This window comes from Chiloscyllium punctatum, chromosome 2, assembly GCF_047496795.1.
Source record: "Chiloscyllium punctatum isolate Juve2018m chromosome 2, sChiPun1.3, whole genome shotgun sequence".
NCBI lineage: Eukaryota > Metazoa > Chordata > Chondrichthyes > Orectolobiformes > Hemiscylliidae > Chiloscyllium > Chiloscyllium punctatum.
Genome location: NC_092740.1, coordinates 124,581,136 through 124,606,706, shown reverse-complemented (window position 1 = coordinate 124,606,706; position 25,571 = coordinate 124,581,136). Strand labels below are relative to the sequence as shown.

General features: G+C 43.6%; 1 protein-coding gene across 3 annotated transcripts in view; it reads left to right on the top strand.

Moving 5' to 3' along the window:
* The window catches only part of musk (muscle, skeletal, receptor tyrosine kinase), a 196,922-nt gene that overhangs the window by 165,466 nt on the left and 5,885 nt on the right, over nt 1-25,571 (top strand). For all 3 annotated transcript variants that reach the window (XM_072588112.1, XM_072588114.1, XM_072588111.1), the window contains one exon: nt 15,760-15,908. In XM_072588112.1, coding sequence (XP_072444213.1) covers nt 15,760-15,908 — 149 coding nt within the window. The remainder of the gene's footprint in view (nt 1-15,759; nt 15,909-25,571) is intronic.

Sequence of the window (25,571 nt, the reverse complement as noted above, 5' to 3'; positions counted from 1 at the left end):
TGCTTGGATCTGTAGTTGAATTTTATTTCACGTTTCATTTCATGTAGAAAAAAAAAGTTAGTCTGAAATTATGGACTTTTTAGCTTGGTATTTATTGTCAGCAAAACACTCGAGTCTGTTTTAGAGGAAATATTTCATGGAGAATTAACAAGTGCAAAATTGCAAAGTAACATGATTTATGCAACAAGATTGTGTTGAAGATATTTGTTGAAATTTCTTATGAGTGGAACAGAATATTTGTAATTCTAGGATGATATAATATATTTCATTATGTAAAGAAATTTGATTTGATTTGATTTATTATTGTCACATGTATTTAGGTACAGTGAAAAGTTCTGTTTTGAATGCAGTACAGGCCGGTCATACCATACAAAGTGCATTAGGGTAATAGAACAGAGCGAAGAATACAATGTTATGGTTTCACAGAAGGTGCACAAAGAGCGAGATCAATTCTAAATTTGAAATTTGAGAGGTCCTTTCAGATGTCTAATAACAGCAGGAAAGAAACTGTTCTTGAATCTAGAGGCATTGTGCTTTCTTGACTGTCGCGTCAATTTAGGTGGACCAGGACAGGTTATTGGTGATTATCACTCCTCAGAACTTGACACTCTCGACCATCTCCCCCTCAGCTCCATTGATGTAGAAAGGGACATGTCCTCCACCTTGCTTCCTGAAGTCAATGACAGCTCTTTCATTCAACTGATGTTGAGGGAGAGATTGATATCTCTACACCATGCCCCACCAAACACTCTGTCTCTTTCCTGCACTGTGTCCCATTGTTGTTTGAAATCCAGCCTACAACAATGGTGTAAATGGAGTTAAGAACGAATTTGGCCACTCAGTCATGAGTGCACAGGGAGTATAGTAAGGGCTGAGTACACAGCTTTGTGGGGTGCTGATGTGGATTATCATGGAGGAGGTGTAGTTGCCTATTCTCACTGATTGCAGTCTGTGGGTCAGGAAATCAAGGTTACAGTTGTAGAATTGGGAGCTTACTTTAGTTGGAATCAAGGTGTTGAAGGCGGAGCTGTAGTCAATAAGTAGGAGAAAGTGAGAATGGCAGATGCTGGAGATTAGAGTTCGAGAGTGTGGTGCTGGAAAACACAGCAGGTCAGGCAGCATCCGAGCAGCAGGGAAATCAGGAATGAGGTTGGCAGCCTAGGGGGTGGAGAGATAAATGGGAGGGGGGTGAGGCTGGGGGGAAGGTAGCCAAGAGTGCAATAGGTGGATGGAGATGGGGTAATGGTGATGGGTCAGAGAGGAGGGTGGAACCGATAGGTGGGAAGGAAGATGGACAAGTGTGACAGGTTATGAGGGCAGTATTGAGCTGGAAAGTTGGAACCAGGATAAGGTAGAGGGAGGGGAAATGAGGAAACTGGTGAAATCCACATAAATGCCATTGGGATGGATGGTCCCATGGTGGAAAATGAGGCATTCTTCCTCCAGGCGTCGGGTGGTAAGGGAGTGGCAATAAAGGAGGCCCAGGACCTGCATGTTCTCAGCAGAGTGGGATGGGGTGTGGAAAAGTTTGGCCACAGGGCAGTGGAGTTGGTTGGTGCGAGTGTCCCAGAGGTGTTCTCTGCAGCAGTCTGCAAGTAGGCATCCTGTCTCCCCGATGTAGAGGAGACCGCATCAGGAACAATGGATATAATAATTGACATACGTGGATGCAGGTGAAACTTTGATGGATGTGGAAAGCTCCTTTAAGGCCTTAAACGGAGGTGAGGTGGGAGATGTGGACGCAGGTTTTGCAATTCCTGTGGTGGCAGGGGAAGGTGCTGGGAGGGGACAGTGAGTTGTTGGGAGGTGTGGACCTGACCAGGTAGTCGCGGAGGGAACGGTCTTTACAGAAAGTGGATAGGGGTGGGATGGGAAATGTATCTCTAGTGGTGGGGTCTGTTTGTAGGTGGAGGAAATGGCGGAGGATGACGCAACGTATCCGGAGATTGGTGGGTAGAAGGTGAGGACGGGGGGGGATGTTCTGTGCTTGTTATGGTTGGAGGGGTGGGGTTCGAGGGTGGAGGTGCAGGAACTGGATGAGATACACTGGAGGGCTTCATCAACCATGTTGGGGGGGAGTTTGTAGTCTTTAAAGACGGAGGCTATCTGGTGTGTTCTGTGGGGGAACTGGTCCTCCTGGGAGCAGATGCGGCAGAGGCAGAGAAATTGGGAGTAATGGATAGCACTTTTACAGGAGGCATGATGGAAGGAGGTGTAATCCAGGCAGCTGTGGGAGTCGGTGGGATAATAGAAAATGTCAGTGTTGGGTTGGTCACCGTTCGTGGCGATGGAGAGTTCCAGAAAGGGGAGGGGGGTGTCTGAGATGGTCCAGGTGAATTTTAGGTCAGAGTGGAATGTGTTGGTGAAGTTGATGAACTGTTCAACCTCCTCATGGAGCACGAGGTGGCACCAATGCAGTCTTCAATGTAGCAAAGGAAAACATGGGGAATGGTGCCAGTGTGACTGCAGACTCTGACCTTCCTAATTATGAAGTGCTTCAAGAGATTGGTTCTAGCACACACCAGCCTCCCAGCCTGCCTTGATCCACATAGCTGACAAAGAGACAGGCGTAGCTGGGGCCCATATGGGTGCCCATGGCTATTCCTTTCGTCTGGAAAAAGTGGGAGGATTCGAAGGAGAAATTATTGAGGGCAAGGAATAGTTCAGCCAAACGAATTAGATCATCAGTGGAAGAATACTGATAGGAACGTTGGGAGAGGAAAAAACAGAGGGTTTGGAGGCCCTGTCATGGCGGATGGAGGTGGATAGGGACTTGATGTCCATGGTGAAGATGAGGCATTGGGGACCAGGGAAACGGAAGTCTTGGAGGAGGTGGAGGATGAGGGGGGTGTCCCGAACATATGTGGGGAGTTCCTGGACTGGGGGGATAGGACAGTGTTGAGGTAGGTAGAGATGAGTTCAGTGGGGCAGGAGCAGGCTGAGACAATGGGTCGGCCGGGGCAGTCAGGCTTGTGGATCTTGGGAAGGAGGTACAACCGGGCAGTGCAGGGTTCCTGAACTATAAGGTTGGAAGCTGCAGGTAGAAGATCCCCTGAGGTGATCATGGTTGGTGATGGGGGTGGGGTCACGGTCGAGGGGGTGATAGAAGGAGGTGTCTTCAAGTTGGCACCTGGCTTCAGCAGTGTAGAGGCCAGTGCGGCAAACTACCACTGCATCCTCCCTTGTCCACTGTTTTGATGGTGAGGTTGGGGTTGAAGCAGAGGGGGTGGAGGGCTGCATATTGTGAGGGTGAGAGGTTGGAGTGGGTGGGGGGAGGTGGACAGGTTGAGGCAGTCAATGTCCCAGCAGCAGTTGAAAATAAAGAGATCGAGGGCAGGTAACAGACCGGCATGGGGTGTCCAGGTGGATGGAGTGTGTTGGAGGCGGGTGAAGAGGCCCTCAGAAGGTGGGTGGGAGTATTGATGGAAAAAGTAAGCTCAGAGGTGGAGGTGGCGGAAGAAGTGTTTGATGTCACAACGCATGTTGAATTCGTTGATACGTGGATGGAGGGAGTTGAAGATAAGGCCTTTGCTGAGGACTGATCGTTCGTCCTCAGTGAGGGGGAGGTCTGGGGGGATGGTGAAAACTCGGCAGGGCTGGGAGCTAGGGCCTAGTATAGGGCTGGTGCTGGGAGTGGGGGACGGATACTGTAACTGGAGTGGGCATGATCGTTGGAGGAAGGTGGGTGGCATCATTTACGGAAGTGATGTTCACCCAGGTATTGGAACATCAATAAGTAGGAGCCTGATGAAGGTATCCTTGTTATCCAGACACACCAGGGATGAGCGTAGGGCCAGGGATATGGATTCTGCCGTGGACCTGATGCAATGGTAGGTGAATTGCAAGGGATCAAGGCAGGCTGGGAGGCTGGTGTGTGCTATAACCAACCTCTTGAAGCAATTCATAATCAGGAAGGTCAGAGTCTGCAGGTAGCAGTCATTGAGATACGTTGCATGAGTTTTCTTTGGCACTGAGGTAACAGTGGGCTTCTTGAAGCAGGTGGGGACTTTAGATCATATTAAGGAGAATTTACAGAAGTTATTTGATAAAGTCTGTAATAGAATAGAAATAAATGTATTGTCACATTTACTTTTACATGAAAAATACAGTGAAAAGCTTTATGTTGCCCCACCATGGCACCTACATTAAAGACAGATGTCACACTTAATTTTATTAAAATGCAATATTAAGACAAAGTTCATCACAGTTCAGTTAATGAATGCTATGCTCAGGGAAAACTAATTAGGAAATGATGGAATATCCTGAAGACACAGCAAGGACAGGATGGCTACACCAGGTCACGGGAATACTGCACCAGATGCCTCTACTGAAGAAGGGTGCCATGCCACAAAGCTGCTGGAATACCTTGAAGCCGCAATGCAGAAGACCTCCACACAGGGACGAGACCACCACGTCGGGCTGAGACCACCACGGTCTCCTCCTTTGGGTGTCCAGGCTCAGCTGCAGACCTGGAGCCTCAGCCTCGTCTGTAAGAATGGGCCGGGGGAGTCAGTCCAGGATCTGGTCCTCGCTGGCCTTGAGACCCCAGGCTGGGGTGGAGCAGTGTCCAGTTCATCCTGGCATTGCTGCCACTGCCACTGCAGACCTCCTCCTTCGGCTGCTACTCTCCAGTTTTAAAAGAAAAGAAAACAAAGAAAAAAGAAAAAGAAAAAAGAAAGAGAAAGAAGTTGTGTGATCAAAGTGAAGACTCTGAATAATGAAGACCATCATGAGTGGGACAATGAATCAGTTTGTACTACAAAATAAACACTGATATATTGTAATTAATCATTGTAATTGGCCGATTGTAAACCAAGAAGATGCCCATAAACCACAAGATTGCTTAAAAATGTTGTGGAAAAACAACCATAACCAGGGTTAATTAACACAAGAGTTATGAGATGTCTAAGCTTCTACTTGACTTTCAAACTCCGCTTTCTGTTTATAGTGTGTTGAGCAGAGCCTCACTGAGCTTCTAACCTTACCATCGATCACTGAAGCAATTTATTTATATCTCACAGACACTGGCTACCTATTGTTTCACCTCAAGTCCACTGGCCATTAAAATGCTCATCCACATCATTTTCCATCTCCATACTCAACTGTTCATGCATCATCCTGTTCCTTCACTATCATTGAGTCAAAGTCCTGGAGCTCCTTTCCCATTGCACAATGGAGTTACCTATACTAAATGGACCACAGCAGTTCAAGCATGCAGCTAACCACCATATTCTCAAGGGTAACTAGGGATGGGCAATAAATGTTGGTCCATCCAGCAATGCCCATATAATGCAAATTAATTTTTAACAATTCTTGTATTAGGCATCCTCCCAACTCCACACTACACTAAACTGTAACTGTTCCTGAACCCCGCCAACTACATTCCTTCCAAAAAGGAGTTCAATTCATTCCTCTCTCTAGGTTTTGACAAACACAAAGTCCCATCTGCCTGCTAAAGTTGATTCAATGGCACTATTTCAAGGAAGAGTGGTGGGATTCAACTGACTTTAAATGTTAGCAGAAGAACTGCAATACCCTCCCATCTCTACCAGACATTCACTGAATCCCCCACTATCAACCTCCTAGCCAAATCTCCTGTGCCTTGTAGATGAAGGTAACACCATTGAATATTTAAATGCAACAAAATCTGGACAATATCCAGGCTTGGGCTGACAAGTGGCAAATTATATTAATTCTACACAGGCAATGACCATCTCCAACAACAGGGAAACTAACCATTGCCACCTTGGCATTCAACAGTGTTACCCTCATTAAATCTCCTCACTGGCAACATCTCCCCAATGGCTTTACCATTGACCAGGTAAAGAAATCAAACTAGACTCGCCATATAAATACAATGTCTACAAGAGCAGGTCAGAGGCTTGCAGTGAGTAACTCCCCTCTTGATATCCCAAACCCTGTTTACCATCTCCAAGACACGATTCAGATATATGATGGAATACTCTTTGATTGTCTGAGCGAGTGTATCTCCAATGATACTCAAGAAGCTTGACACCTTCCAAAACACAGCAGCCTACTTTAAATAAACCACATCCACAAACATTTATTCCCTCTCCCACTGATACTCAGTGGCAGCAGTGGGCATCATCTGTAAGATGCACTGCAGAAAATCCTCAACAGTCCTTAAACTGTACCTTGCAAATCGAAGAACACTACCTTCTAAATGGGCAAAGGCAGCAGATACATGGGAACATCACCCACAAGTTCTGCTCTAATGCCCTCAGCTTCCTGACTTGGAAATATATTGCTGTTCCTTCAGAGTTGTGGGTCAAAATCTTGGAATTTCCTTCCTAATGGCATTGTGGGTATATCTGCAGCAAATGGACAATAGTTTTTCAGGAAGGCAGCACACCACCACTTTCTGAAGGGTAACTAGAGATGACCAATAAATGCTGGCCCAGCCAGAAACGCATTCCATAGACAAATATATAAAAACACTTTGACAGGACTTAATTACCTACAATGCATTTGGAGGCATCAAGTAACTGTAAGAACTGCTACATAAATGTATACCTTGCTTATGTTTTGAAAGGCAATGAGACATTCTACAAGCTAATTGAAAAATTCAAAATAGTTTTAGATGTAGAGCATGTACAAGGCTAGAATCATGCATGTATTGTTTACATGCACAAGAGGAGGTGGCAGTGGTGTCCTTTCTCTGCATTAGGTTTAAGGAAATACAAATTAGGCATAAAGCAGTGACTGACCACAAATCAGTCAAACTCTCCACAGAGTCTGATCCCCTGAAACCACGGCATTTCGATGTCACAAAGTGATTTTGATGTTATTAATGGCTTAAAGATCAAGTGGAATATTACGGCTTGAGAGAATCTGACACAGTTAGTTATGGGCCACTGAGTGGTTTGAAGTCTGATCTATTTTTTATAGCTGACTTATTGCATTGAAGGAGTCCTACAGAGTGCAGAATTATTACCAGCGGAAAGAAACTTACAGCTTCAAGATAAGCTTTTGCATTGACAGTACGTTCAATCAATCTCAAGAATGTCAAATAAAGGGAACGTATGTCTATATTTTTATATACCTCATGGAACAGAACAGATCAAATTGGATATTAAACAGCTCTTCAAGGAGAGAATTAATGTTCCTTTTATTTTCTAGACTCCTCTGTCCCCCCTCCCCCATCCCCAATCGGAGGAAATCATTTCTCTCTATTTACAGTGGCAAATTATCCTAAACACTTCAGTTAGATCATTCCTTAATCTTCACTGTGTATATGAATATATCCCTAGTCTATGCCATCAATCTTAGTCTTTTAACCCATTTAATAACTGCATAATTGTGTGTATCTAAGCTGCACATTTCTAAGATGAATCTATCTTTTGTGTGTTGCAGTATTCAGAAATGGGTCTTATAAGAGTTGTATAAATGACAAGTAAATTCAACCCTTGATTTTTCAGGATCCTGGAGATAAAAGTCAATATTTGATCAGTTTTTAAATATTCTTTCTGTCTTCCCAATTTCTTCTAGTGATTTCTGCAGATGAAACCCTAAGTGGCTGTATTCTAAATTTTCACTAATTAGAAAACATTCTGAACTACCTTTTGGGTCCAAACCTTTCATTATTCCACTTAAACTTCATGTGCCACTGTTTTGCCCAGCCACTTAGTCCATCCATGACCCTTTGTAACATTTTGCTCCTGTCTGCAGTATTTACTGTGTTCACTGCTGTCATGCAATTAGAAGGGCAGCAATGCTTGCGAAAATCTACCGACCAAAATTCCCTACTGCCTTCCAACCAGGGACTGTTCCAAAATGAGCCAGCATGCACAGGGAAGTTGACACATCTGTCCCCACTAAAGCAATAATGGCAAACATTGAAGAATAGTGAAAAATAAACACCAGGGCCTGAATTTTCATCATGTCAGGAAGTACCTTCACCTAAGCTAGAATGGTGCCGGAGCCCCAGTTACAGAATTCCCACTCTGAATGGAGGCAGTGGGGACCAATTATATTTTTTGCATGTCCATAAAGTCTTAAAGTTCACAAGATCTTCAGTCAGGTCCACTGTTGCCTTGGGGAATGCCCTAAACATTTTAGGTTTTTGATCTTTCAGGAATTTTCTATAGCTGCTAGATTTCTTTGAAGAGGTAGGGTGAGGTGAGTTAACCTTTGAGAAGTCTTACTCCCTTTCAAATTGTTAAAAGTCAACATAAGTGTGCATTAAAAAGTGGAGGAGTGCAGTGGAATTGCCAAGCTACCAAAGAAACGGGCAAGACAGCTATCAAGTTGTCAGGCGCTTAAATCTTCTGCCCTTTAACTGTTTGAGAAAAAAGTGTTAAAAAAATCCAGCTATTTTGCTCCACCTGTTGACTAAGCCTACAGGTTCTAATTATTGATGGAGAACGTGAGGACTGCAGATGCTGGAGATCCTGTTAGCTGCATGACCTATAGCTCATGTCAGGCCTGATGCAGTTTTAATCTTGTCTTCAGTCCAATTCAAAAGAAAATAAAAACAAATTGGGAAGAATTGACAGTAAATTGGTGATAACATTGAGAGAGAATGGCTGATGTGCAAAATCAACATGGTCTTATTGCAGTCGAGAGTGTGGTACTGGAAAAACACAGCAGGTCAGGCAGCATCCAAACAGCAGGAGAATCGACGTTTCAGGCATAAGCCCTTCATCAGGAATGGACACTGTAAGGGCAAAGAGTAGTGGGTATACAGAATAGGTTGGCACACTAAATTAGCATGGAACACTTAAAGTGCCATGCGGGTGGTTAGAGGGCTGTAGATTGACACAGAGAGTATGTGGGGTGAGTAGGGGGTATGAGGTGGTGAAGGTTAGCATGAGGTTTGGTAGGGAGTGGGTGCGTGCGAAGAGTGAGAGTTGTTTATTGTGTGGTTAAACTGCAACATAACACAGGAACTAGTGCATCAAAGTATGCCATTACCACAGGCCTCTGCTGCACCCAGCTAGCTTTGTGGTAGCCGCTGAAATCTTCTCTGAGGCAAAGGGCCTAACGCCTTTAAAACCCTCCCCCGTGGAACTAAAGTCGGAATATCCAAGGCACACGTTTTCCAGTTTGGACTTGCGGAGCTGGAAATGTTGTTGTCTCTTTAGTATCAACCTGGAAATGAAAAATCAGGCTCAGGTCATGATTCACAGATCCAATTATCAATATTGTTTACAGCTAGAGAGCATTCTTTAACCTCACGATAGGCGACACCGATGTCTATCAATTTGCTGAGTGTGTCACATGATCTTCGAGCAGGAAGGGGAGACCTTATGGAAAAGATGGCATCTCTCTCAACACTGCACCAAGACATTAGTCTTGATTTCGAGTGCTGCACTGCCAGAGGTGTCATTTTTTTACATGAGACCATAATTATTTCCATCAGCCTGCTTGGGTAAATGTGGAAGAACCTACAGCACTATTTCAAAGAAGACCGTAGGAGGCTCCTCCCCTAACTCCATTACTACCCTCCAAGCCCCATGACCTGGCTAATGTTTATCCCACACAACACAAAAGCAGACTATCAGGTAATTATCACATGGTTCATTGTTGGAGCTTGCCATAAGACATAGTAGCATAAATTAGGCCATTCGGCCCATCAAGTTTGCTCTGCCATTCAATCATGGTTCATAAGTTTTTCCACCCCATTCTCTTGCTTTCTCCCTGTAACCCTTGATCCCCTTGACAATCAAGAACCTATCTATCTCCGTCTTAAATATACTCAATGACCTGGTCACCACAGCCGTCTGTGGCAGTGAATTCCACAGATTCGCCACACTCTGGTTGAAGAAGTTTCTCCTTATCTCCATTCTAAAGATTCTTCCCTTTACTCTAAGGCTGTGCCCTTGGGTCCTAGTCACTCCTGCCAATGGAAATATCTTTGCAATGTCCAATCTGTCCAGGCTGTTCTGTATTCTGTACATGTCAATTAGATTCCCCCCCCCCCCCCCCCCATCCTTCTAAACTCCATCGAGTATAGACCTCAAAAGTTACTCAAATGTTAAGTTTTTCATTTCTGAGATCATTCTCATGAACCTCCTCTGGATCTGCTCCACGGCCAGTACTTACTTCCTGAGATATGGGGCCCAACACTGCTCACAATACTCTCAATGTGGTCTGACCGGAGCTTTATAAAGCCTCAGAAATACATCCCTGCTTTTGTATTCTAATCCTCTTGAAATAAATGGCAACCTTATATTTGCCTTCCTAACTGCTGACTCAACCTGCAAGTTTACTGCAGAGAAACCTGGACTAGATCTCCCAAGTCTCTTTGCATTTCAGATTTCTGAATTTTCTCCCCATTTAGAAAATAGTCTATGCCTCTATTCTTCTTACCAAAGTGCGGATTGCCATCCTTCCTATGTTATAACATTAACTATGGGCAAAATAGGAGACTGATTGACGTGAGCTATGGTGAGATTTTTGACAGAATCATGTGAGAAGTCCAGAGAGATCTATCTCAACATCTGGAGCAACTTGATACTTATGTAACTGGTGAGCATTGAGGCATATCTCTCACTAGGCGACTGCAAGTTGCCAATTAAATGGGATAATGCTTATTAACAACCTCATTAATGGCTGTGCTCACCTCATTAATACACAGCTTTACAAACAGAGTGAACAAACTGAACACTGAGAACTCTCAATGTGGAAGTTAAAGAGTGGTTACCTAATGACTTCACCTTACTACTTCCTAATGTTGAACACTGGGCACCAAACTCTCAGGGCACACTCCATACGTATGGACCACCAATCGACACTGGTGTTGGACATGAGCTAACGTCTAAGAGCATCATGGCACATTTCCAATTCACTCTCAGGATGCTTCTGCAACACTGCACCTCATGCTGCACCAGCATCTATCATTGTACTATTGCAACAAGGAGCCTGTATACTCAGGGAAACACACCCAGCTCACAGACTGGACCAGGCTGCAGCTCCAGCCTCTTCACTTGTTCTCATAGCACTCACTTAGAGCTTATCTGAATGTTCACAGCATCCTGGCATTGCCTTTTTGCACATTGCCCCCTTAGCCACAGGTGCCAGGCTCCTGGTAGTGCTGTATTGTTATGCCATCTACTATATACACAAAAGAAGGAAGCTTCTCATGGGTCAGTTTAGGTTAAAGGATCCTGGCTCAGTGAATCAGGACGTCTCATACCAGTCTGAGGCTTGGACACAGTCAGTCACAGGAACATAAAAACATTAGGACAGGAGCAGGCCATTTAGCCCCTCGAGGGCATGGCTGACCTATGTCCTAATTCCAGCTACCTACCTTTGGCCTATGTCCCTTAATACCTGTGCTTAACAAAGGTTTATCTATCTTGGTATTCAAATGAACAACTGATCCAGCATCCATTGCCTTTTATGGAAGAAAGTTCCATCTATCATCTTTGGTGTATAGAAGTGCTTCCTAACATCTCTCCTGGTCCTAATTCTCAGACCATGCAGCTGAGTTCTAGAATCCCCAACCAGTGGAAACGGTTTCTTTATCTACATTGTCTTTTTCTTTTAGTATCTTGAAAACCTAGTCAGATTGTGCCTCATCCTTCTAAATTTTAGAAAAAACAGACTTCATTTTTAAAGTCTGTCCTCCTGACTTAACCCCTCAAGTTTGGGTTTCATTCTGGTAAACCTATGATGTACTCCCTCCAAGGTCAATATGTCCTCCCTAAGATATGGTGTGCAAATCTGCTCACAGTACTTCACAAGGGGTTGAACCAGGGTTTTGTAGAATTGCAGCATAACTTTGGCATCCTGCAGTCCCCTAGATACAAAATCAGTCAGTCACTTGGGTTGGTCATAGTCAGGAAGTTCTCCTCATAGGAGATAAAGAGTTACATGTCAATAAGCCCACTACCTACCTTGTCTCTTTCTGTTCTCCTGTGGGCTATTTACCTCCAGGCATGAGAGAGAGAGAGAGAGAGACAGAGAGACAGAGACAGAGACAGAGCGACAGAAAGACAGAGAGACAGAGAGAGAGACAGAGAGACAGAGAGAGATATAGAGAGAAGATAGTAAGGGAGTTGAAAGTGGGTGGTTCAGCTGCTGCTGTTAGTACCGGTGCAGGTAGAGGTATCCAGTGTGAGTGAGTAGGCAGTGCAGAGGGTATATAGGGTTAGGATGTGTAACAGCAAGTGAAGATATTACAGGTTGTAGTGAGCCTTGGTGGGAGGTGGTTTTAGTAGCAGAGAAACAAGAAGCGGCGAGGTATTAGACAGAAGAGGGAGGTACAATCAGTTCTTCTATAACGCGATGGTTGCGGTCTTGTGCAACCCTGTGTTATAGACAAATCGTGCTGTAGAAACAGTGCTTAAAGTATTGGCGATTCAATTGTGTTACAGCCAATGTACATTTTAAAACTACATTTTGTAGAAACAGCATCCCCAAGTCGTCAATCGTGTTACAATGATTTTGTGTTGACGAAATGCGCAATGCAGCAGAACGACCTGTACTCATACTGGTGGCGTGCAGAAGGTTACTGACCTTCTTTGTACAGTGCTGTGCATCCCATCAGATTGCTGAGGACCAGAGATCCCTGCAACAAAGTGTGGCACCAAATATCCCCCTGTCTGGGGCAAGTATCAGGAGTGTGCAGGGCAACTCCAAACTGTTAGTGCTTGGCCAAGTACGCGCGGTCTTATAAAGAGTGTGCTGGCACTGGGAATGCCAGTGAATTCTGGGATATCCCAATTGCATTATGTTGTTCCAGGACAACGTATAAAATGGGGTCACAATTGGATAAAAGAACACGAACGGGGTAAGTAGCTAATGAGGCCAGTTTGGTAAGACACTGTGAGAAAACTCACCAGGCCTCATGGCAAAAAACCTTCCAAAACATTTCGACACTGACAGTTGAGTCTGAGCCAAAGAAAACGTAAGATTCAGCTGCATAATTCAAAAAGTATTTCATTGGGTTTAAAGTGTTTTGAGGACAGAAAAGTCCCTTTATAGTCTTCCTTCTTACTTTCTGTTTTAATTAACAACAAATGACTGAATTTCTTGGGGGAGGGAGGTACTCCTTTCTATGAGATTGCCTTTGAAACATTGATTTGATGGCAACAATCATAAAGTAAACTACCATCGTCAATGGAAGGGTGTGGACTATGAGGGCACCTTTGTCACTTTGTCTGAACTGCCTGCAATGTACCTCAATCATTCGTCCACCTGTGGCACACTGTTTCCCCAGGGAAACTCAAGCAGCATTTGCCCAAATACCAAATATTCTTGGATGGATCAGGGAAGAAAGAATAAGGAGAGGCAGTACAATCTGTATTTAGTGGGCTACAAGGTGGCTTAATGGTTAGTACTGCTGCCTCACAATGCCAGACACCCGCATCAATCCCAGCCTCAGGCAATTGTCCGTGTGGAGTTTACACATTCTCCCTGTGTCTGCGTGGGTTTCCTCCGGGTGCTCCTGTTTCCTCCCACAGTCCAAAGGTGGGCAGGTCAGGTGAACTGGCCATGCTAAATTACCCATAAAAGTGTTCAGGGATGTGTAGGTTAGGTGCATTAGTCAGGGGAAAATGTAAACAAAAAAATAGGGTAAGGGAATGTGTCTGGGTGGGATACTCTTTGGAGGGTCGGTATGGACTCGTGGGGCTAAATGGCCTGTTTCCACACTGTAGAGATTCTATGATTTGACTCTATTCTAATGTAAACATTACAAATCTAAATGGCTAGCAGGAGTGGAGATTTTAGAGGTTTATGTACAGAAATCTTTGATGGTGGCAGGCTAATTTGGTATGGCAGTTAAAAAAAGATATGTGTGTATGGCTCATCACATTCTGGTCTATACAGAGAGCACCTGAGGAAGAGTAAGCAAAGATCCTGTTCACAAATTTCTTTATGGGTTTAAATGCAGCTATATTCCTCTAACTCCCAGCTTGAGGCTGTACAGAATATATTTGTCTGTGTCTAGTTCATGCACCGGATTACAATCTACATGACGTCAGCCAGGCACTAAATAGAAACTCCATCCCTTCAATGATTATCTGAGGGTGTCTGGGTTTGAAACTGTCAAGCTGTCAGACAGCTGTCCAATATAGGTGACAGAGAACAGGGACTTCTCCGTGGTTCAACTTTATTAAAAGCTCATTAATGAAGTCGGGTCAGGAAGCATATAGGGGAATCTTGATGTAGCAAGAATTTATTTTATGAAACTACTAGAACAGCCTGTTGCTGAAAAATGATCCACTGGAGGAAATAAAATAATATGCAGGAGGTCATTGATATAATTACACTTCTGATGTGCAGTAAATGGCTGTAGCAATAACCCTCTCAAAGATGTTGCATTGAAAAGTTTCGCTTTTAAAATCCATCACCTGACACAAAGTTGTGACCAGCTGAAATATCCACCATTTGTTAACTTGTTGGATGTGTTTAGCTCTGCTGTTTCAAGTTACACATTAGCCTTGATTTTGTGAACACTCCTGTCCCAAAGTCAAAAGGTTATAGGCTCAAGTTTCACTCCATAACTTGAGCCAATGCTGCAGTTGCTGCACTGTGGATGGTGCCGTCCTATTATAGGGATCTGTCTGGGCACTCACGTAGACATTAAAAATCCCATGCCAGTCACTTCACAGGGGCAATTCTCCAGCATCCCAACCATTCTTTGGTAACTGTGGACACTTGTTGCATGTAAATTGATTGTTGCTGGTAATGGTGACAACACTTCCAACATACCTTGGCTACAGTTTATGATGTTCTGCAATCCTAAAGGATGATATATAAATTCAAGCCTTTCGTAATCTCTTTTCAAAGAGTCAACTGCTGTGGAAGTGTCTAAAGCTATACTTTTAATTTACAGCCTGATTGAATGGAATCTTTTTAACATCTGACCATTGAACTTCATATAACAAAACACTTGTCCCCACAAGTGTTGGACTGCTGTGGCCAACAGAGAGTTTGTCCTCCAGTGCAGGGGAGTGGTTGATGGTAGTGGCGTCCAGGAAAGATTACAACTTTTATTTGTCCCAAGTAGAGGAATCTGTTCTCCAATGAGACACCTTGCCATAAGCATCAACCAGCTTTGTTCCTTGCAATAACCTAATCTCATTGATGCAAAATAAACCTGAGCTAGTCCCACTCTCCATGCCTTTCCCTGGTACCCCTACAGATCCTTTCCTCATCAAAGATTGATCCAATTCCCTCACAAAAGCCACAATTGAATTCACTTGCACTACACTCTCAGGCAGTCCTGCTGTCACCATGGTAACTCTTCATTTTGTGTTTTCTCTTGTGCTTCTAAATTCTTCCTAGCCGTCAGAAGTAAAATCTATCATTAGTTAATTAAACAGGGGAAGTAGGACATAAAATAAATTCTTGCTACATCAAGATTCTCCTATATGCTTCCTGACCCGACTTCATTAATGAGCTTTTAATAAAGTTGAACCACAGAGAAGTCCCTGTTCTCTGTCACCTATATTGGACAGCTGTCTGACAGCTTGACAGTTTCCTCCGGGTGCTCTGGTTTCCTCCCACAATCCAAAAATGTGCAGGTTAGGTGAATTGGCCATGCTAAATTGCCCATAGTGTTAGGTGAAGGGGTAAATGTAGGAGTATGGGTTTGGGTGGTATACGCTTCGGCGGGTCGGTGTGGACTTGTTGGGCCGAAGGGCCTGTTTCCACACTGTAAGTAATCTAATATGTCAGTAACAACTTTAAGATTTGACCATAAACTCCCTAAGGCTTTAGGCACTGCCTGTTTGTTAATGAGCTGCTCGAGGCCCTTGTTACAATGGTGTGCATTGTTTCCTTTAGAGCCCCTCAGCTGTTGGAACAGGAGACTTCCACCATGGTGGCCGTGAAGATGCTGAAAGAAGAGGCTTCGCCTGACATGCAAGCAGATTTCCAGAGAGAGGCGGCCCTCATGGCAGAGTTTGACCACCCAAACATTGTCAAATTATTAGGTAACTCCAGCTTTCAAAAGCAAAAGTGCAAGCTACAATAATAACTTACATTTTACCTTGTGCCACTCACAAAATATGACATAATGAGGGTTAGGTTTTAAGGAAAATCTCAAACTGGGAGAAAGTTGAAAAGGCGGAGAGATTTGAGGAAGCAATTGCAGAAAGTGCAGCCTGCAGGCTGCTGAAGGTACGACCGCCAATGGGGGAGCCATTAAATTCTGGGACGTGCAAGCTGTCAAAATTGGAGGAGTCTGAAGAACTCTAAAAGCTGCAGAGGAGATTACAGAGTCAGGGAGGGGTGAGGATCTGACGTAATTTAAAACAAGAATGAGAATGTTAAAACTGAAGCACTGGGAAGGAATGTGGGTCAGTGTCATGGCCCACACAGGGAGGATAGCTGAATGGGACTTGGTGTCAGGGCACAGGACACAGATTTTTGCATGTTGCCATTCGGAGGGGAGATGTTGGCCAGGGCAGTGTTGGAATAGTTGGGTCTAGACTAACAATGACCTGCTCAAGGCCATCAGCAGCAGACAATGTCATATGAAAGGGGTCGATGGGCTAAAATGCTATTCTGCTCTGCTAATTAAAGCCCATGACGTAGTACTTTGGAACATGGCCCAAAGCAACTCCAAACTGGGCCTTATCAATTTTGAAAGGTATTCAAAGTATTTGTCAGAGAAGTTGCTGATTTTATGTTGAGTAGCAGCTGTTCCATTCATGTGCAGGATACTTAGGGGGCCTAAAGCCAGGGATTAATTCAAAAGAGGATGAGGTTTTTTTCTAGTATATACGCACAGGGAAGTAAAACATCAGCGAAACTAATATTTCTGCAATGGCGAACAAAGGCCAAGCATTTGCTAGTGATGAGCTCTGTGCATATGGCTAATGAAACCACTGCAGAGTCCAAAATAACCACAAAAGATTTGTAAAGTAACATTTCACATGCTATTAATGTTGCCTGAAATATTTCATTGTAGCACACAACTGTGACAGTGCCCCGAGTGATCTTCTGTGAGTTTAATCTACACCAGACCTGTGTCCTTGACCCCATATCTATTTTTTCAGTTCACAATCTGTCCTCTGAGGTGGATGAAATTCAAGAAGGGGTCAGAAGGAATTCTCTCCCTGGTGCCATGACCCAGTGTGTACAAAGCTTTCAAAGCTGAGGATTCCACACGTTTTAACTGAGCAAGGAGGAGTAGGGGTCCAATCGGGCTGAATGGACTTACATTTCTCAGCACATTTCATGGACTTAGAACATCCCAAAGTGATTTACAACTTTCAAAGTGTATCATTTTCGGAATTGCAACAGCCAATTTGTGCATAGCAAGATCCCACAAACAGCAACCTGACAATGACCAGATAACTCTGTTTATTTAAATAACATTGGTTGAGCAATCACTATGGCCAAACATCAGGAAGACCTCCCCTTAGCTTCATGGGATCTTTACATGATGACAGGCAGAAACTTGGGATTAGCATCTTGTTGGAAAGACAGCTTATTAAATAGACAATGTAAATTTTCAAGTTAATGTTCAATGCTTGAGAACTCAAACAGCAATCTGTAATTCCACAAGCTGACAATTTGAAACTATTTTATTTGACACATATTTTGGTGGTTAACTGTTCCAGAAGATTGTATCAGTTGCTTAAGTCACACATTTCACAATATAAATCCCACGCAGTAATAATGGCTTGAGGTTCTCTTCAGTGTTTGTGAAGATCATAAAATGGGGATTTTGAGGATCAAAGTTTGGGAGATGCTAAACATTGAAACTGCCAGCAGTTTCAGGAAAATTCCTGTCAATACTGCACATCTGGTTTTGTTTGTTTTTAAGCCTGCCCTGCCATTGTACTCTAACAAAAAAAACTTGAGAATCACACAGTAACAAACTAGGCCAATCAAACAACAAAACATGAGGGAGAAGGAGGTCCATCATTCTTGTGTTAGCTGTGGAAATATCCCCAGAAGGGGCCTCGTTTTAACATCTCATCCAAATGAAGACAGAGGGTAGCAGTCATTTAGTATTAGCCTCGGCAGGGCTAGGTTTACGCTTACGTTTTTGTTCACGCTTAGGGTTAGGGTTAGGGTTAGGATTAGGGTTAGGGTTAGGGTTAGGGTTAGGATTAGGGTAAGGGTAAGGGTTAGGGTTAGGCAGTGTATTCAAGTCTCTGCAAGGTAGGAGCGAACTACCCGCTCGACCATGAATAGTGTACAGTGCCAAGAGTTCAGTGATCTCTATGTGATTTTCATCATTGCACTCCAATCTGGTGATTCTCTGCACCCAAAGACCAGAGCGTGAGAGAGGATGCTTGGCTTGAACTGGAATTGGGTGAGGAGTAGTAAAAGGTGGGCCGATTTCAATTACCACCATCTTATGCCACAAGAATGCCAAATGAAATTGGACCTGATATTAGTTTGAGGTAGTTTTCACTCTTCTGCTCCTTAAACAGCTGTTAAGTCACTTTCATGCATTAATGAGCCTGTTTAAGGAAGACGTACTTAGATTGCCTAGAGGAGATATTGGAGAAAGTGAGAACTGTAGATGCTGGAGATCAGACTCTAGATTAGAGTGGTGCTGGAAAAGCACAGCAGGTCAGGCAGCATCCAAGGTGCTGGAAAATCGACGTTTTGGGCAAAAGCCCTTCATCAGGAATGATTCCTGATTCCTGATGAAGGGCTTTTGCCCAAAACGTCGATTTTCCTGCTCCTCGGATGCTGCCTGACCTGCTGTGCTTTTCCAGCACCACTCTAATCTAGAGGAGATGTTGGGCCTGCTCAACTCTTCAGCCTTCCCAAGCATTGTGCTGGTCCAGCAAACAAGCATCACCTTGAAAGGTTTTGCTGTGAAGCCAGGAGAGGTGGTTAACATGAACTTTGAAATTGGTGCAATATGCTCTTTGAAGCTAGTGAATTGTTTGAGTGAATGGTGGAAAAAGTTGCAGAAAGTGTGCAGCTAAGTCAGCATCTGTGGAGAGAAGAACAGAAGTAACGGGCTTAGACTTTTCACTTTGGGTAATGGCTAATGACTTAGAGCAGGTCAGGATTAACTTCTTAGAAATGCCATTGGAGAGTCTACCAATACTTACAATGAGAAGTAAAGTGAAGCAGGAGAGGAGAATTCAGATCGGGGGAGGGCTTTGGAGATAAGTCTAAAAGAAGGAGAATAAGCAGTCTAAAACAATAAGTTGAAGAGTATACGAAGGAAACTTCCTTTAGGGTTGGAAAGAAGATTAGAAAAAGGAAAGAATCAGAAAAATAGATAGGCAAAGATAATGAATATGCCTCAGTCAGTGTTACATTGTGGATGTGCAATTATTTGAAGCATCGGAATTAGTAAACTAGAGACAACCTCTGGTGGCCTGACAAAGTTACATTGCTCCTGAGCTGTGTTGTTCATTATCAAAGTTGAGGAACAGAGAGTCAAACTAATGAGACCTAAACCTGCTCTCATCTGATCATGATTCTTAGCAATAGAAATCTTTTTTTTTATCTCTTACACTAGAGGAGTTAGCAGGCAAACTGGGAACTACCTGTTCTGAATGTTACAGTCTCAAACTGCGGGGGTTACATTTACTGACTGCACCTTGCACATCCTACATCAAGAAGAAAAGGCAATGATGTCTTTCATCATGACTATGATAGGTCATTTATTACAAAGGATAGAAAATACTTTGCTTTGAAATATTCCAATCCTGAATATTCTCAGTCATTCTCACTACCTTGGCTTGATTATAACAAAGTGATACAGTGATTCTGTCATTGTGCTTGTCTTGACTCTTTGTACAATAATCCAATTACTACCATGTCCACTTGTCCTTGTACTGTGGCTCTGCATTTTTAGTTCCTTTATCTGATTCCGTCTCCTGAAAATTACTATTGATTCTGCTTCCACCATCCTGTCACAGTACATACTCCAGATCGCAATTTAACATTTTTTAACAAATTGTTATTTTTTTTAGATTAGATACAGTGTGGAAACAGGCCCTTCAGCCCAACAAGTCCACACCGACCCGCTGCAGCACAACCCACCCAGACCCATTCTCCTACATTTACCCCTTCACCTAACACTCCAGGCAATTTAGCTCGGCTAATTCACCTAACCTACAGTCAGTCGCCTGAGGCGGGAATTGAACCTGGGTCTCTGGCGCTGTGAGGCAGCAATGCTAACCACTGTGCCACCGTAACCACCCCCACTCCCTCCTCATTATCTTCACTATTAACCTTCACCTTTGGTTCATTTGTCAATTATATTAGTCCCAGAAACCTCGAACAAACTGATAGCAATGTGAAGGTAGCCTGTAAAACGTTCACCGTGAATTGGTTCCACCACAGGACAGTTTGATTTTGTCTTGCCCTCTGCTCAGTGAACATCGAACTTCACATGGTAGAAATGTAATCCCTTTAAACAGCCCCAAAACAGAACCTGTAAACAGGAAGATGAATTTATTCGAGTTGCAGTAGCCATGACATTACATGAGATAAACAAGACAAAAAGGTTGCCACGTGAAGTGATGAACTACAGGAATATTTTGACAATGTCCCACTCCGGGACATCAGTTACTCCAGGCTCACATTCTCAAACCACAAGGGAAAGGCAGAGTGCCTCTCTCTTTCCGAAGAACTTTTCTTCATCAATTGGGATTGCAAGCCATGTAATCCATTGATGAATTCACCTCATGAGAAAATGACCATTTGAGGCTAGTGGGACTGGGGCCGTGACCTGTGTCAGCTGTCGGGGCACCTTTAGGGTCGAATGTATTCCTGGATGCTTCATGATCTGGCTTCTCACTTTCAACTGGACCGCTCCCAAACTTGCATCATTGATTTCTTTTAGGATGTCTCCACTTGCCATGACCAACCAGAAAGCATGCTAAATCCTCTTCACCAATCGAGTAGACATACCTTGATTGTCAATCAAACACATTCCCTCCACAATCCCAACATTCTTGTAACTAATAACCAGATGTTTAAAAACTAGGTGTGACAAAAATTAACCTTAAATTGTTTGATGCCACAGTTATGATTGTTTTTCCAGGATTTCCCACAGCAAGTGTCCCGGAGATCAATCCTTCACTTCCTAGAGACCTCAGGACAAATCTGGAGAGTTGGGTAACCTTGTGAGAGACAGGGAAGTCACTGGACAAAAGAAGCAGGCCCTAAATAGGTTTAAATGATTTAGTTTCCATCATTTGAGAAGATTGGAGCTGCATATTAGCCATAATCTGAAAATAGACTATTTGTTCCCAAGGTTTCTGTTTTGTTCTCCTGGTGACAATGATGTGCTGCCAAGCAACATTAAAACAACACATGGTGATTTATCTGGCAATCAGGGTAGATTATCCCTAGGCTAATCATGTATCTAAATACAATCACATTACAATACATTCAGCAAACCATGGGAGGCCTTGAAAAAGAACAGTATCTTCCATTTTTTTTAAATGACTGATTATGTGTCTTATCAACAAGCTACAAATAGCTGTAGTGAATGCCAGCAATGCCAAGCTGTTTTGTCTTTATTTTTCCATTAGCTCAGACTGGACCCAGACTCCAAGGTCCCATTTACAAAGATCATTTCCTCCAGGATTACATTAAGAGTTGCCTCCCTCCAGTTTTTGAGTTATTGAATCGCTTACTGAGTCGCAAATTTGCTGTGAATTCTAAGCAATCTGAGGGCGTTGCTGTGATCCAGTGGGTATATTTCCATTTCTAATCAGAAAAGTGTGTGTTCAAACTCCTACTCCTGAGACATTGGCCCCTAATCTATGTGAGTGCTTCCTTTAATGATTAAGGGGATGCTGCACTGTTGAGGGCGTCGGTTTCAAGGTAGGATGTTAAAGTGATGCATAGTCTGCTCCCTCAGGTGGATGTACAATATTCTGTGGCATTATTTTTGAAGCAAGGCAAGGGAGTGCTTCCTGGGTCAGTATGGATTTCCTTGACCAACAACCTACCACAGATAAACTGGTCATTTATTTCATTGTTGTGTTAGGTGAGCTTGCTGTATGAAAATTGGCTTCTCTGTTTCTTATATTACAGTGTTGCTCCTGAACTCCAAGCTGGAAAGTGCTTTAGAATATTGTGTGGTTGTAAAAGACTCTTTCACATGAGCTGAGGGTATTACTGGCATTTGTTGTTCAACCCTAATTTTTCTTGAACTGAGTGGCCAGGTAGCCCATTCAAAGAGCAGTTAAGTGTCAAATACATTGTTGATGACTTTAATATTCCAGAAATGCGATCACACACAATGGAAAAGTTTCTCCACCACTGTGACATTTTTTACTTGTTTTTAAGTATAAACCAGCACCATCAGTGGTTAGCACTACTGCCTCACAGTGCCAGGCAACTGGGTTCGATTCCACCCTCAGGTGACTGCCTGTGTGGAGTTTGCACGTTCTCCCTGGGCCTGTTTGGGTTTCCTCCAGGTGCTCCAGCTTCCTCCCACAATCTAAAGATGCACAGGTTAGGTGGATTGACCAAGCTAAATTACAGGGATGTGCAGGCTAGGTGGGTTAACCACGATAAGTGCAGGGTTACGGGATACAGTCGGGTCGGGGGGGTGAGATGATCTTTGGAGGGCCAGTGCAGACCTAGTGGGCCGAATGGCCTTTATCAGGACTGTAGGGATTTTATGACCTTCTATGATCTACATCGCCCATACACCAATTGAATATTTACATACAAAGCCCGTTATGGGCAATGCAAGCCATCAAAAGGTAAGGGAGATGTTGGGAGAGTTAGAAAGGGCGATACCAAAATGGAGTTGGAGCTGTAGATAAAGCACTGGGCGGCACAGTGGCACAGTGGTTAGCACTGCTGCCTCACAGCGCCAGAGACACGGGTTCAATTCTCGTCTCAGGCAACTGTCTGTGTGGAGTTTGCACATTCTCCCCACGACTGCATGGGTTTCCTCCGGGTGCTCCGGTTTCCTCCCACAGTCCAAAAAATGTGCAGGTCAGGTGAATTGGCCATGCTAAATTGCCCGTAGTGTTAGGCGAAGGGGTAACTGTAGGGGAACGGATCTGGGTGTGTTGCTCTTCGGAGGGTCGGTGTGGACTTGTTGGGCCGAATGGCCTGTTTCCACCCTGTAGGGAATCTAATCACTGTACCCACAGCGGTGCCCACCTCTCTCTAAAGGCATAGAGAGAATTGGTGCAGCCACTTTAAGGACACCCAGGCACCAATGTGTCTGCAGAAGAGGGACAGACGGTCGGCAGAAATGACTCCCTCCACAGCCTGCGACGGGTATATTCCAGATTTGTAAATTGGATCCAAATGTCATCAATTACTGTAATAATAATTGATCCCAGATCCCCAGACCATTAGCCTGGGCTTCTGGATTACCAGTTTGAGACATTATCACTATCTCCACTGGGTGAACACAAGTTCCATTTCTCCTATTGTATAAACCATTGCAGCAAATGTACATTCCAGCTGTTTCAATACGCCCATGGGGATCATCTGCATTCCGAAACTTACACTGCAAAACCTGTTCACTGAAAATAAGAACTAGGAGCAGAAGCTGGCAATTCAGCCTCTCAAGCCTGCCCAGACATTTAATACAATCCTGGCTGATCTCATCTCAGTCTCAACTCCTTCCAGTCCATTCCCAATAACCCTTCAATCCATTAATAATTAAGAATCTGTCAATCTCCTCCTTAAATTTACTCAATGTCCTAGAATCCACGACAGTCTGTGGTAGTGAATTCTACACATTGATGACCATTTGAGAGGAGTAATTTCTTCTCGTCTGTCTTAAACCTACTACCCCTTAGCCTTAAACAATGACTCCTCATTCTAGATCGCTCAATAAGAGGGAACATCCTTTCCATGGTAAAAACAATGACTGCAGATGCTGAAAATCAAATACTGGATTAGTGGTGCTGGAAGAGCACAGCAGTTCAGGCAGCTGCTCGTTGGATGCTGCCTGAACTGCTGTGCTCTTCCAGCACCACTAATCCAAACATCCTTTCCATGTCTACTTTGCCAATCACCAATTCTAGGAATTCTCGTTCGTGTCTCTGTTTGACTTGCCCTAGGATGGATGTGTTGTCAACAATACATAAGGACCATATACCAAACCACAGAAGCAATCATCCCAACACCCAGAAATGAAGCAGCATTAGAACATTATTTCAATGAACCAGCACAAAGGAACTAAAAGAACAGAGGAAAATCACCTATACAGCATAATCAAAAAGAACGGGTACCCAATGAACACAGTGCGCCGATTTCTCAGCAACAAACCTAAACAAGCAGACAAAACACGTCCAGAAACCCTAGCCACACTCCCCTACATCAAAGACATCTCAGAAATGACTGCCAGACTACTCAGACCTCCTGGCATCATGGTAGCCCACAAACCCACAAACACACTAAAACAGCAGCTAGGACAAGCCAGAGACATGTATGAGAATTCCTAGAAGCATGGCATTCCAACAGGAACTCTATCAATAAACACATCGACTTAGACCCTATTTACCACCCTCTGAGAAAAAGAATTGGAAATGACATTACCAGAGGAAATGACATCACCAACCCAAGGAAACCTAAACACATAAATAGAAAGTGGGTCATAACACCAGTGCTTAACAGGAGGCTCACTGATGATGTTATGTAGTATGGTGACGAAATGTCTGAAAAAGAGCCTTCCAGCTCAGTGAGCAAACCTACATTCGTATAAATATTGTGACTACAAGAACAGGTCAAGGGTTGGGTATTCTGTGGAAATTAACTTCTCAAAACCTGTCCACAATATAAAAGGCACAGAGCTATGACAACATCCAAGAAGTTCAACTCTATCTAGGACAGGAAGTGTCTCAAAAGTTCCATGTCTTCCAATCTCCTGACTGTTTTACACTTGCTGTATTCCTAATTCTGACAATTGTAAAATATGGTTCTAGTTTATTACAACCTGAAGCTGTACTTTAGTAACTATGATGGGGAGATGCCAGTGTTGGACTGGGATGGACAAAGTTAAAAATCACAAAACACCAGGTTAATGTCCAACAGGTTTATTTGGAAGGACTAGCTTTTGGAGTGCTGGTCCTTCATCAGGTAGCTAGTGGCACAGGATCATAGGACACAGAATTTATAGTAAAAGATCAAAGTGTCATACAGCTGCTGCCATGATCCTGTCTCACGAGCTACCTGACAAAGGAGCAGAGGTCTGAAAGCTTGTACATCCAAATAAACCTGTTGGACTATAACCTGGTGTTGAGTGATTTTGAGCTATACTTTTAACTTTAGTAATATTGACCCTATTTGCTAATGGGATGTGAGTATCACAGGCTTTATTGCCCATCACTAATTGCCCAAAGGGTAGTTAAGAGTCAATCGCATTGTTGTCAGTCTGGAGTCACATGTAGGCCACGGCAGATGAGGATGACAGAAACTTGGACAGTGCGGCACTCTCTCAGTACTGCAGTAAAGTGTCAACCTGGATTTTGAGTGGAACTCCCTGAAATGTAACTTGAACCCATAAGTATTTTTTTACCTTGGGGAAGAATATTATAATTTGAACTATACTCCCTACACTCTTTGGCACCCAATGGGTAAGGGGTTTTCACCTGAGTTCCTTATTGGGTTTATTAGTGTCTGTCTTATTCATATTGCTCTTGCATCAAGTCTTACAAAACATTGCTTTTCAGGTTTAATAA